This window comes from Lepidochelys kempii, chromosome 1 (assembly GCF_965140265.1).
Source record: "Lepidochelys kempii isolate rLepKem1 chromosome 1, rLepKem1.hap2, whole genome shotgun sequence".
Lineage (NCBI taxonomy): Eukaryota > Metazoa > Chordata > Testudines > Cheloniidae > Lepidochelys > Lepidochelys kempii.
Genome location: NC_133256.1, coordinates 294,265,942 through 294,278,693, shown reverse-complemented (window position 1 = coordinate 294,278,693; position 12,752 = coordinate 294,265,942). Strand labels below are relative to the sequence as shown.

The following is a 12,752-nucleotide window of genomic DNA, read 5'->3' as shown; positions in this document are numbered from 1 at the left end:
GTTAAACAACTACTTAAGTCTTTGCAATTTTGGGGACATGTGTGTATATTTTAGTGAATTTTAAAATCAATGTTAATCTTCTTTGATGGTTAATATACACAGTAATCAATTTTTTAAAAAGTGTGCATGATAAACCCAGATGGTATCCCATTATCTGAGCACAGACTAATTTGAATCAGCAGGCAAAACTTTTAAATATTGTAATTGACTGCAATAAGTTAGCTTGACAAGATTGCAGATATGCACACTGAAATACTGAAAAGCTTATAAACAAAGAGTTAATATATGTGGGTAGCAGCTGTTTACCTTTTATTATTTAATGTACATGCAAGACAATATCTATTTTCAAATCTCTAATTTAAAATAGCCAAAAGATTTTTATAGCTGTTTTAACAAAACAAATAAAATTGATTGTATGCTGAAAACGTCTAAACCAAGTTTCAGACAAACAAGTTTTAACAGGAGATTTACTGAAAAACAGGTTTTACCCTGACCTGTTGTTCTAGCATTGTTAACAGATATCATTACATTACATAGAAGACTACAGGATCAATGATTTCATATTTCTGCTTGCTAGTCACATTTTAAATATTCTCAGTACAAGTGCTGGCTGGTCAGAAAGAATCCAGGAAGGAGAATATATGAAAGACAACCATATCTGTAATACAAGGTTCTTGACAGCTTAGTACTAGTTTGTTTGGATATACAGAGAGTTTAAACAAGTAGTCCACGTTAAAGCCATTGGGATCAATTCATCAATAGGAAAATTTTAAAATGCTTAAAATTAAATTTAAAATGCTTAAATAATTTTAAATAATTGGATTCAGCCAAATCAAGTTGCCCTTTATTGGTATTTAGGGATAATGGACATGTACAAAACACTCTTGGAAATTGTCATATTTAAATATGGAAATTACATACATTTTCAGGATGTAATGCATATGTGTGTTCATGAGAACAGAAGTGTTAGCCAGTATTGGATCAAAAGTGGTATTGCTGCTTTAACAGCAACTAAGCAAAAGCAATTACAGCATTTTTTACTTTTATACTTTTTAGGTGGTTTCAAACACCATCACAAGTTTTTTATCATGCAGCAACTGAACATGGAGGAAAAGATGTCTATCCAGGGCAGTGCTTATGGGAGGGTTGTGAACCTTTTCAGCGGCAGAGGTTTTCCTTCATTACCCACTTACAGGTACAGATTTTCTCACTATTATTTTATAAAGTAAAATGTGGAATTTCATTGAAAAGTCTTCAGATAAATTTTTTTCCTTTTCTCAAACAGGATAAGCACTGCTCCAGAGATGCTCTACTTGCAGGATTAAAACAAGATGAACACGGACAAGCAGGAAATCAGAAACCTTCCAATAAGTAAGAGACATGATCCTCATTACTGGTAGAGAAAATAGAGTCAGAAATCACTGGAAGAAGGTTGTATATTTATAATTTGATTTATCAGGCGTTGTTCTAGATAGAGCAAAATATAGTAATCCAACATGCAGTGATGCATAAAATATAAATATAAAATAGGCAAGAGAAATGAGTGATTGGACTAGATGATCTCCTGAGGTCCCTTCCAACTCTGATATTCTATGATTCTATGACATCTGAGAGAAAAGGTCACAATGGTCATGGAAAGCACAGATGAAAAAGCCACATTGATGATCCAAGAGCAATTGAGGGTCCTGTGCCCCTAAACTTTAAGAGCCAGTGATAAAAAAGTGATAAGCACCCATCTTCAGTAATGGAGACAAACTCACCATACTCTCCGAATTCTCTCCCAGACAACCAACATTATCTTTTTGATTACAGTGGATCAGCAGCTCGGATGTAGTTAAGGTTGAGAGTCACTTAGTGGTTAAAAGACTACAATTCTAAATGCTCTAAAATCCACATACTGACATGGATTGCCTCAAAATTTGCTATGCCTTGTGAGAGTTTGGGGTAGGGATAATTGTTCAAATTTGGGGTCATTTGAGCAAAAAGTTGTCAATATAAAGCCCCCTAAAAACCCAGCATTTTACAAAATCATCTGATTCTTCCAAGATTTTTTTATGCACACCTGGGGCTCTGCTCTCCCCAAAGTGCTCCAGATTTATCATAGTTACTGCACCCAATGCCCCTTTGGAGCATTTCTCTGCATAAGTTATTCAGGTTCAGGTAGAAACTCCAGTTTGGTATGTCAGTTAAAAGTCAAAGTTCCCCCGAGCCAATGGCTCTTCGAGTTGGCTCTTCATGTGGTTAAGGCACGTCAGTTTTGTAGCCAATGATACACGACGACTAGAGAGTGATGTGGCCAGCATCATGTCCAACCATATTTAACTTCTGTACCCTTATGGATCAAGTATTCATTTTGCAGCTGGGTGAGTTGGAGGTGGCTTTTTAGTATGATCAAGCCTCGAATTGATCAATCAGTTGATCAAGACTTGAACCTATGACCTTCAGGATTGTAGTTGAATGTGTCAGTTGCTCAAGCCAAAGAGAATGAGGTGCACATGTGCAGCAAAATTATGTCTTTGTTAACAGTCAAAGGGTTTCCAGGCAGTCTGTTGTCACAGTAATTGGGTGGCTCAAAGATGTTATTTTGATCATGGAATCTTTATAGTACCCATGCACTGAGTTCAAACCCTATCCCTGCAACTGTCAGAGAATGTCTGTTGTGCATGTTCCTTGCTCTCTGCCTGCATTCTGTAGGGGCTTGTTCTGGAAGTTTTTCTCTGAGACCAAAATTGCTGAGTTAAGAGCAATAATTTTTAAAAGGTCAAATTTACAGACAGTTTTCGCATTTACATCAGACTGTTGTCAAAGAAAATAACATTAATTAAACAGAGGAAAGATACCCTAACTTCTTCCTAAAGTAGTTTAATGAATTTATAATAAACCATGAGATTGAGTGTGATCAAAGGAAACCCATGGCATTTAGTTCAGGGGATCCTGATACACAGCCCCCCCTAACATGAGCTGCTCAAACATTTCCAGATTCTTACAATTTTGGGGGGGCCAAAGCAAGGGAATATTGGGGGGTCAAAGCAGTGAGGAGGAATGGTGAGTGTGTATATGTTGGAGCTGTGCAGGAGATGTGGAGGTTGGGAGAGTGCAACGTCGGGGCCTCTGCCCCTTTTGCCTTATAGTTGTGCTCTGGCACAGTTACAGAGGAGCCAGCATGCCCCTAGATAATGGCCCACATTATTGCAAGGAATTGTTTAAACACCATTTTTTGAAAACTCAGTTTGATAACTAGAGCTTTGACAGAGAATTGGGTTTCAAAAAAGCAATTCTTCTATGATTCCTTAATGAATAAAGGATTGCCTTCAAAGAGACCTCCGCTATCTGGAAGCTCGGAAGTGCTCACTGAGCAGGACTGTAAGGAGGGAAAGTAGGGCGTCTTCCCCTCCAGTGTTGTCTTGGTGGGAAGCGGCGCCATCTGTGCCCTTTCTGGTCCCCTAAAAGCACCCCCCATCCCCCACAATTCCTCCTAAGGCCAAAGGAGGGGGCTCCAGGCCTCCCCTTTCCTCCTCTGCTCCCCAACCAGGGCAGGAACCTAGAAATCTCCACACTCCCCAGGTTTACCCTTCCTTTAATGCTGATGTTTCTAGAGGAAAGGGGGTGGTCAGAGCAGTGCAGGAGGGTGTGAGGAGGAAGGGAGGGGTCTGAGCTGTGCAGTGAGGATGTGGGGGGCTTTAGCAGTGTTCCCACAAACCTCTCCACATCCATACTCCCTTTCTTGTCCCCCCCCCTTAAAACATGCCCCTTCAGTGCTGAGACCAGATGGGGAGCTGGGAATGAGCATGTTCAGTGCATGGCACATGCATATAGTGCAGAGAGTGGAATGAGGAACTGAGAATGGGCATAGTTGGTGTACAGCACTGAGACCATAGTTAGGAGCTGAGAATAAGCATTCTCAGAGCATGCATTGCACAGACCCAGAAGCACTGAGACTTTGGGGGTGGGATGGGAACACCTACTGAGTTGAATGGAGCAATTCACACATCTCAGACCTATTATTTCAGGCTATCTACATCTCCATGGGTGTTCTTATTCAGCTGAGAATATCTCATTGACATGAATGGGCCACTTCATACCTCTCTGAGCCTCTTGTGCTGCAGAGGGAAGTGTAGAGATCCTTCCCCGTACACTGACTAGGCCCAGATTTGGGGAAGGACAGACTCTACATATCCACTGTCATGCCCCTTCCTGCCTCCAGCTGGCACATGTACGCCTCATAGCCCCACCTCCTCACCCCACCACCACCACCTATGGCTCCTCCAAGCTTTCCAGGGACATGGAATGACAAGGAGGAGCTTGTGTGCCTGTGAGGGGGCTCAGAGCAGCAGGGGGCAGGGAGTAGGTGGTTAGAGGAATGCAGGGAACATTGGAGCATGACTGAGCTGTGGGGTAGTGGAGTCTGAGCAGTGGTGAGGAACATGAGCAATGAGGAGAGATGTTGGGATGATGTAGCAATGCAGGGAACAGTGGGATGGAAAGGAGCAGGGGTCTGAGCTGTGCAGTGGAAAAACAAGGAGGCTTTCAGCTCTGTCCCCCCAAGTTCCTCACATCCATTCCCTCCATATCTGTCTTCCCGTTTCAAAAATATTCCCAATGACTCCATGCTAGTCTGTACACTGTTCTTGTGTCTTCTCCCTGGATCCTTCACCTGTGGAGGGGTGGACTAGAAGGGATAACTGAGCTGTGCTGGGCACAGCGTTTACTGTTTTGGATGGCATTTGGATAGCCACCATCCCCATTCATTTTAAATGTTGGCTAATAACGTATTCCTTCAAACAGTTATCAGAAAGCTAGCTTGTTCTGAAGTATACTAGTGTTGATTAGTTAGATACTTGTCCTTTACAAATGCCATCTGTGAAATGCAGTGGTTTTCTGAGAGAGGTGTATTTTCTCACCTTCACCTAACTAATCCTGTGGCACTTGTGAGCCACGGTTTTCCCCTGTTGAATCAAAACTACGTGAGTGTTGAGCACTGAGAACTCCTTTAGCTGTGAGCTCCAAAGAGGTTAAAAAGAAAAGCATATCAAGAGTAACTGTCTTGATAAATACAAATGTGCTAGAAAGCATCACATAATGCTTAATACCTATATCTTTTCTTTATCCGTGTAGGCAGCCAACTGCAGGGAGTAGTACCTCTACTCCTAGAGCACAGAAAGCTATTGTGAATCATCCTAGTGCTGCCCTCATGGCACTAAGAAGGGGATCAAGAAATCTTGTCTTCAGAGATTTTACAGTAAGGATCATTTAGATTGTGTATTTGAAATTAATGGGTGACTGATTTGTTTTTAATATGATTTTCTTTCTATTTTAGGATGAAAAAGAGGGACCAATAACTAAACACATCCGATTAACAGCTGCCTTAATATTAAAAAATATTGGTAAATATTCAGAATGTGGTCGCAGGTGAGCAATCTTGTAATTCTTCTAATGCCTTCTAATACAATACAGTGTGAAACATGTTGCTTCCATGTTGCATTAATACCTTTTAGGTTCCAGATGACAGGCGGATTTTATATTTAATAATTTTAAAAACAACTTTCAAATAGGATTCCACTGTAATGTGGCTACCTGATTAATATGTTAGCTTTATATAATACAAAATTACATAGAGGTGATGGCAAAAAAGAAAGGGTAAAAGTGAGTGAAATGGCATTTGAAATTAATTTCATCTTGTACATCTTGCACAAGTTGAAGTAAAACATCTAATTTGCCAAAATGGATTATAATACAACGGGAACAGACGAGGTTACAAAATTGTTTGTCTCTCTGTTTGCAAGCTGTTTAGAGCTGAGGTCCTCCAATAAATACAGTAGGAGAAATGATGTAACCTTGTGTAGTTTAGCCACATGATTATATTTGTTTTGTAGGTCGCCTAGAAGCATAGTTCTATTAGAATCTCTAAACGGGAAGATTACAAGATCAATATCTGATGAGATGTAGACCTAGAAATTCTCACTTTAGAAAGCAGTAGTGAAACTGAAGACTGCTTTTATTAGTCCAAGATAGAAATGTCTCTATTTTAAAAAGTATATTTTAAAGAGTTATTAACATAGTGTATAGTTAATTATTATGAACTTTGCTACTCTCTGCCATTTTTAGAAGCACAACCTCTTGATCTGTTTTACACTATTTGGTTCCTTTCATGGGCACCAAGTGTACTTTATCTGTGCAGTAAGTGAGGTCCAATCTTTTCAAAAGTGATCAGAGATTTGGGCTGCTTCAATTTTTGGGTGCCCAATCTGAGATACCTTAAAGGGACCAGTTTTTGTGTGTTTTGTTGTCAGCAAGTGAATGCTCAACAAATTCTGAAAATCCAGGCCCCTTTAAAATGTCTCATGTTGGTCATAACATCTTATTCCCAACTTAAAATATATCTAAATGATCTTCTACAGGTTACCTATTTATTCTTCTTCGAGTGCTTGCTCATGTCCATTCTATTGTAAGAGTGTGCGCTTGCCACATGCACTGGTGCCAGAAGTTTTTCCCTCAGTGGTATCCCTAGGGGACCGGCTCTGGTGCCCCCCAGAGAAGTGCGCGTATGCACCGGTATAAGGGGCGCTGCCAGCTCCTCTCTCCCTCAGTTCTTTCTTACCGCCAGTGACGGTGCTGGAATGTCTCCTTGCCTCAGCAAGCTTTCCTTCTCAACTGTGCCTTGTTGTGAATTCTCCTGTATATAGTTCTTAGAAAGTTTGAGTAATTTATTAGTTCCCTTCGTGTATAAGTTAGAAATAGTTAGTCCCCTGCAGGACTTAGCTTAGGGATTGGGCATGCCCTGGGCTTTAAGCCTTGCGACCACTGCAAAAAACCTATGCCAGTCAGTGATCTCCACCAAAGCTGTCTTAAGTGTTTGAGGGAGACCCACAAGTGACAAGTATCGCATTTGTAAGAGTTTCAAGCCCCGAACCAAAAAGGAACAGAACATTTGACTAAGAGTGCTCCTAACAGAGTCGGTCCTCACACCGACCTCAGAGCTATCCAGATTGGACTGCACTCCAAGTACTGCAGCTTTGGTGCGGAGTGCACCGCTAGCACGGCCTCTGACCGGGGCCAATCCCCATCCCCTGTACCGGCTAAAAAGCAGACAAAGACCGGGAAAGGGCGTTTTCCTACATCCCATAAAGGGAGGGAGAAAGCTGGAGGAGAGCAAAGACCCGCGCGGGGCAGCTCTTCCCCTCTGGACGGTGGCCAGGCTTCAGCACCTGTTGAGCTGTCGAGATCTGTTCATGACCCACCCATCATCCCGGGAAGGAGGAGAGGCTCTTGGCACCTGGCAGTGCTGTCCACACTGGAGGACTTTCAGGCTGCTAAGGACATATTGCCCCTTCCAGTGCTGCCCACGACAGCCAGCTAGGTGCCCCATTCAAGGGGTAAACCCGCTCTGGAACCTTTCCAGGAGTCCCCATTGGTTCGGCACTGCTCCCTGATGCAGGGAGTGCCCCACCAGAACAGCACCAACAGCTTACCTGTCAGAGTTCCCCGCGTCATTCCCCAGACTCTAGACAGTGTTCCCCGGGATCCCGATGTCATTCACTGGGTGTCTGGCACAGATCCATGGAGGCGTGTCGCCAATCCCCAGAGTCCCGGCACCAGTCCCTGGAGCGGCGGGGTCAATCTCCAAACTCGCAGAACCGCTCCAGAGAGTCCAGACACTGGTCCCCGAGTCCCGTAACTGGTCTCTGATTTACCGGTACGGATCCCCGTGGGCAAGGCATTGATCCCCTAAGCCGGGATGTCAATGCTCTCACTCCCGATCCATGGAACGGCACCGCTCTCACATCATGAGGCATCGATCGCCGGGGTACAGATGCCAATCCGCTGAACACCACTGCGGGCCACCAGAGGCACAGCACCGGGAGCTGTCTTCCTGGTACGAGTCACCGGTGGAGACCCATGGAGAGGGCCGACAGGATCGAAGTAGGCAGGCAGCATTGTGTCCCTCAAACATATCTCTTCCTCCTCACTCTCTGAGGCTGAGGAGGAAGATTTACTGGCAGGCCAGGGCCACCCACCAAGGGCATCAATATTCCCATCAGGACCATCAGTGCCTACATGGCCTCAAGATCAATGGCTGGCTCCCTGGAAGCTATGGAATCCCTAGGGGTTTCCCCAGCCATCGCAGAGGTACTGATCAGTCTCAAGGGCATCTGAGAAACAGTCAGCAACAGTCTCCCAGCCACCCCCGGACTCAGAAGCAGAGTCAGACCAAGGTCCCCAGGGTCAGCCATCCCCAGCTGGCACTCCCCTGCGGAGGCCACGGAGCTGGCAGACTGGCCGTTACCTGCCTCCTCATCCTCTTTGCATGATGAGGCAATAGCAGGACCTTCCCATACAGTCCCCCAGAATGATATAAAAGCCCACCAGGAGCTTCTTAAGAGGGTGGCTTAGATCCTGGGGTTAGAGGCTGAGGAGCTGGCAGAACCCTCCAATTCTTTTTGATGTTATGAGCACAACGGCCCCTTCCAGGGTGGCATTACCCATCCACGAGGAAGTGGTAAATCTGACCAAAGCCTTATGGCAAACTTCCTCTTCCCTGCCCCCCATTTCCAAGCGGGCAAAGAGAAAGTATTACTTACTTGCTAAGGGATTTGAATACCTACATACGCACTCCACTCCTAGCTCACGGGTGGTATTGGCAACCAATGAGCGTGATAGACAGGGCCAACAGGGATCAACTCCTAAGAATAAGAGGCAAAGAGGCTCCATTTCTTTGGTAGAAAAACGTATTTGATGGCCAGCCTCCAGTTAAGAATGGCCAACAATCAGGCCCTACTTGATCACTTTAACTTTAACATTGGCAGTCCATGGCCAAATTTGCAGACTTGCTGCCAAAGGAGCCCAGGAAGGACTTCCTGGCTATCCTGGATGAGGGCAGAGCTATGGCCAGGGTAGCTCTCCAAGTGGCCTCAGATGTGGCAGACTCCACAGCCCAGACCATGGCGTTGTCCATTTCCATGCTCGCTGTAGTTGTTCGGCCTGTCGGTGGAGGTTCAGCAGTCCATCCAGAACCTCCCTTTTGATAGCCTGGCGCTATTCTCAGAACAGAGAGCAAATTACATGGCCTGAAAGACTCTAGAGGTACCATGCACTTGCTCAGCCTTTACATGCCGGCTCCTGTGAGAAAGTGGTTCAAACCACAGCACTCCCACAGGTTCGGGGACCAGTCCTGAACAAAGCCCTTCCACAGAAAAGCTAGGAGCTACAAGCACCAGCAAGGCCAACAGCCGGCACCCTTAGTTCCCTCGAGCTCCACCTGCAACCAGTGGGGTAATAATCAGGTATTTTGAGAGCATGCTCGAGGGTGACCTTCCAGCCTGTGTACTCGATCCAGCACCCCTGCTTTTTTCCAACCATCTGTCTCCCTTCCTCATGGCCTCGGCTTCTATAACATTGGACCAGTGGGTCCTCAGTACAGTAGCGAGGGGTACACCCTCCAGTTTATTTCTACCCCTCCCTCTCACCCCCACCCCTCTGCCCCGTCCCTCTTCGGAGACCCGTCTCATGAGCATCTGCTTGCTCAGAAGGTGCAGGGCCTTCTGTAAGTGGGAGCTGTGGAGGAAGTCCCTCTGCGCTTGAGAGGGAAAGGATTTTACTCCTTTTATTTTTTTTATCCCAAAGGCCAAGAGGGGACTACGTTCCATCCTCGACCTGCAGAGCCTGAACAAATATCTCAAGAAGTTGAAGTTCCGCTTGGTCTCCCTGACCTCCATCATTCCTTTCCTGGATCCAGGAGACTGGTATACCACCCTTGACCTGAAAGACGCTTACTTTCATATATTGCTCTTCCACGGATACAGAAGGTTCCTACGTTTCATAGTTGGGACCACCCACTACCAATTCGCAGTGCTCCCCTTTGGTCTAGCAAGAGTGCCACGGGTGTATATGAAGTGCATGTTGGTGGCAGTGGCCTGCCTCAGATGTTGGGGTATCCAGTTCTACCCATACCTCAATCACTGGCTTATTAAGGGACATTACAAGGTCCAGATCCAGTGCAGCATTGAGACGTTGCGAGCCACTTATCAAGCTCTAGGTCTGTTGATAAACAAATAAAAATCAGCATTGGTTCCGGTTCAAAGAATAGAGTTTATCCGAGCGGTCCTCAATTCTACCCAAGCCAGAGCCTTCCTGCCAGAGGCCAGGTTCAGGGCAATGTCAGATCTGATTGCCAATGTCACGACCCACCCACTCACCACTGCCCGGCTGTGCCTCAAATTATTGGGGCACATGGCCGCATGCATGTGCGTGGTTCAGCAGACGAGACTCAGACTGCGCCCCCTCCAGATTTGGCTGGCGTCAGTCTACTCCCCGGCCAGGCATTACCTGGACAAGTTCCTCAAGATCCTGCCATGGATGGATACTTCCCTGCAGTGGTGGTCTGACCCGGCACTAGGGTCGGAAGGTGTGCCATTTGCGAGCACATGACCCATGTCTCCCTGATATCTGATGCTTCCAACCTCTGATGGGGAGCGCATCGTGGTACACTGTGAACGCAGAAGCTATGGTCAAGAGAGGAACTCATGCTTCACATAAATGTCAGGGAGCTCAGAGCCATCCATCTAGCTTGTGGGGTATTCCTTTCCCCACCTTTCCTTCCTATGTCAACAGGCAGGGGGGAGCTCATTTGTCGGCTCTGTGCCAGGAAGCCCTTCACCTGTGGGACTTCTGCATCTGACATGCAATCCACCTAGAAGGCTCACACCTCCCCGGCATCTAGAACACACTAATGGATCGCCTCAGCAAGTCCTTCTTCTCTCACCACAAGTGGTCCCTCCATTCAGAGGTTGTCAGGATGCTCTTCCAGAAGTGGGGAGCTCCCCAATTGTACCTGTTCACCACCAGGCAGAACAGAAAGTGTCATCAGTTCTGTTCCCTGCAAGGCCTCGGCGGAGGCTCACTCTCCGATGCCTTGGTCAGGAGACCTGATGTATGCTTTTCCGCTGATCCCACTCATCAGTAAAGTCCTCCTAAAGATCAAGAGGGGTAAAGCACGGGTCATTATGTTTACCCCAGCATTGGTTCGGTATGCTTATGGACCTGGCTGTAGCAGCCCCTGGGCACTTCTCAGCTGCCTGGACCTGTTCTCACAGGATCATGGTCGGCTGCTGCACCCAAACCTCACCTCACTCCACCTCACAGCTTGGATGCTGCATGGCTAAATCCAGAGGAACAAGCCTGTTCTAGTCAGGTACAGCAGGCTCTCTTGGAGAGCAGGAAGCCCTCCACCAGAGCAACTTACCTGGCAAAGTGGAAGCATTTCTTATGCTAGGCAACAGAGCGAAGTATCTCCCCAAATCAGTCGTCTCTGCAGTCCATTCTGGATTACCTGCTTCACTTAAAGCATCAGGGCCTTGCCTTCTCTTCAGTCAAGGTTCACCTGGCACCTATATCAGCCTTCTACCCTTGCGTCCAGGGTAGATAGGTATTCTCACATGACATGTCTCTATCCAGGATATTTGCAGGGCCACGACGTGGTCTTTGGTACACACGTTCACAACGCATTATGCCATACCCAGCAAGCCAGAGATTACACTGGATTTGGCAGAGCTGTGCTGCAGTCGACACATCCATGAACCCCTACTCGTCTCTGGTGGTACTGCTTGGGAGTTACCTACCATAGAATGAACATGAGCAAGCACTCGAAGAAGAAAAGATGGTTACATTTCGTAACTGTTGTTCTTCGAGATATGTTGCTCGTGTCCGTTCCATGACCCAATCTGCTTCCTCTCTGTCGGAGTTTGTTAATGATCTGGAGGATGGTGTGGATTGCACCTTCAGCAAGTTTGCAGATGACACCAAACTGGGAGGAGAGGTAGGTACGCTGGAGGGTAGGGATAGGATACAGAGGGACCTAGACAAATTAGAGGATTGGGCCAAAAGAAATCTGATGAGGTTCAACAAGGACAAGTGCAGAGTCCTGCACTTAGGACGAAAGAATCCCATGCACGGCTACAGACTAGGGACCAAATGGCTAGGCAGCAGTTCTGCAGAAAAGGACCTAGGGGTTACAGTGGATGAGAAGCTGGATGTGAGTCAACAGTGTGCCGTTGTTGCCAAGAAGGCCAATGGCATTTTGAGCTGTATAAGTAGGGGCATTGCCAGCAGATCAAGGGACGTGATCGTTCCCCTCTATTCGACATTAGTGAGGCCACACCTGGAGTACTGTGTCCAATTTTGGGCCCCACACTACAAGAAGGATGTGAAAAAATTGGAAAGCGTCCAGCGGAGGGTAACAAAAATGATTGGGGGACTGGAACACATAATGTATGAGGAGAGGCTGAGGGAACTGGGATTGTTTAGTCTGCGGAAGAGAAGAATGAGGGGGGATTTGATAGCTGCTTTCAACTACCTGAAAGGGGGTTCCAAAGAGGATGGATCTAGACTTTTCTCAGTTGTAGCAGATGACAGAACAAGGAGTAATGGTCTCAAGTTGCAGTGGGGGAGGTTTAGGTTGGATATTAGGAAAAACTTTTTCACTAGGAGGGTGGTGAAACGCTGGAATGTGTTACCTAGGGAGGTGGTGGAATCTCCTTCCTTAGAAGTTTTTAAGGTCAGGCTTGACAAAGCCCTGGCTGGAATGATTTAGTTGGGGGTTGGACTAGATGACCTCCTGTGATCCCTTCCTACCTTGATATTCTATGATTCTGTGAGGGAGGCGGGAGCCAGCAGCGCCCCTTATAGCGGTGCATATGTGCGCCACTCCAGAGGGCACCAGATCTGGTCCCCTGCGGACACCACTGAGGGAAAAAACT

The 12,752-nt window shown here is 46.3% G+C and overlaps 1 protein-coding gene across 1 annotated transcript in view; it reads left to right on the top strand.

Moving 5' to 3' along the window:
- Nucleotides 1-12,752, top strand: part of ARID2 (AT-rich interaction domain 2) — a 166,729-nt gene that overhangs the window by 150,752 nt on the left and 3,225 nt on the right. Inside the window, 4 exon segments of the mRNA XM_073327994.1 lie at nucleotides 1,057-1,195; nucleotides 1,286-1,371; nucleotides 5,116-5,239; nucleotides 5,318-5,409. Of these exon segments, the coding sequence (XP_073184095.1) occupies nucleotides 1,057-1,195; nucleotides 1,286-1,371; nucleotides 5,116-5,239; nucleotides 5,318-5,409 (441 nt within the window).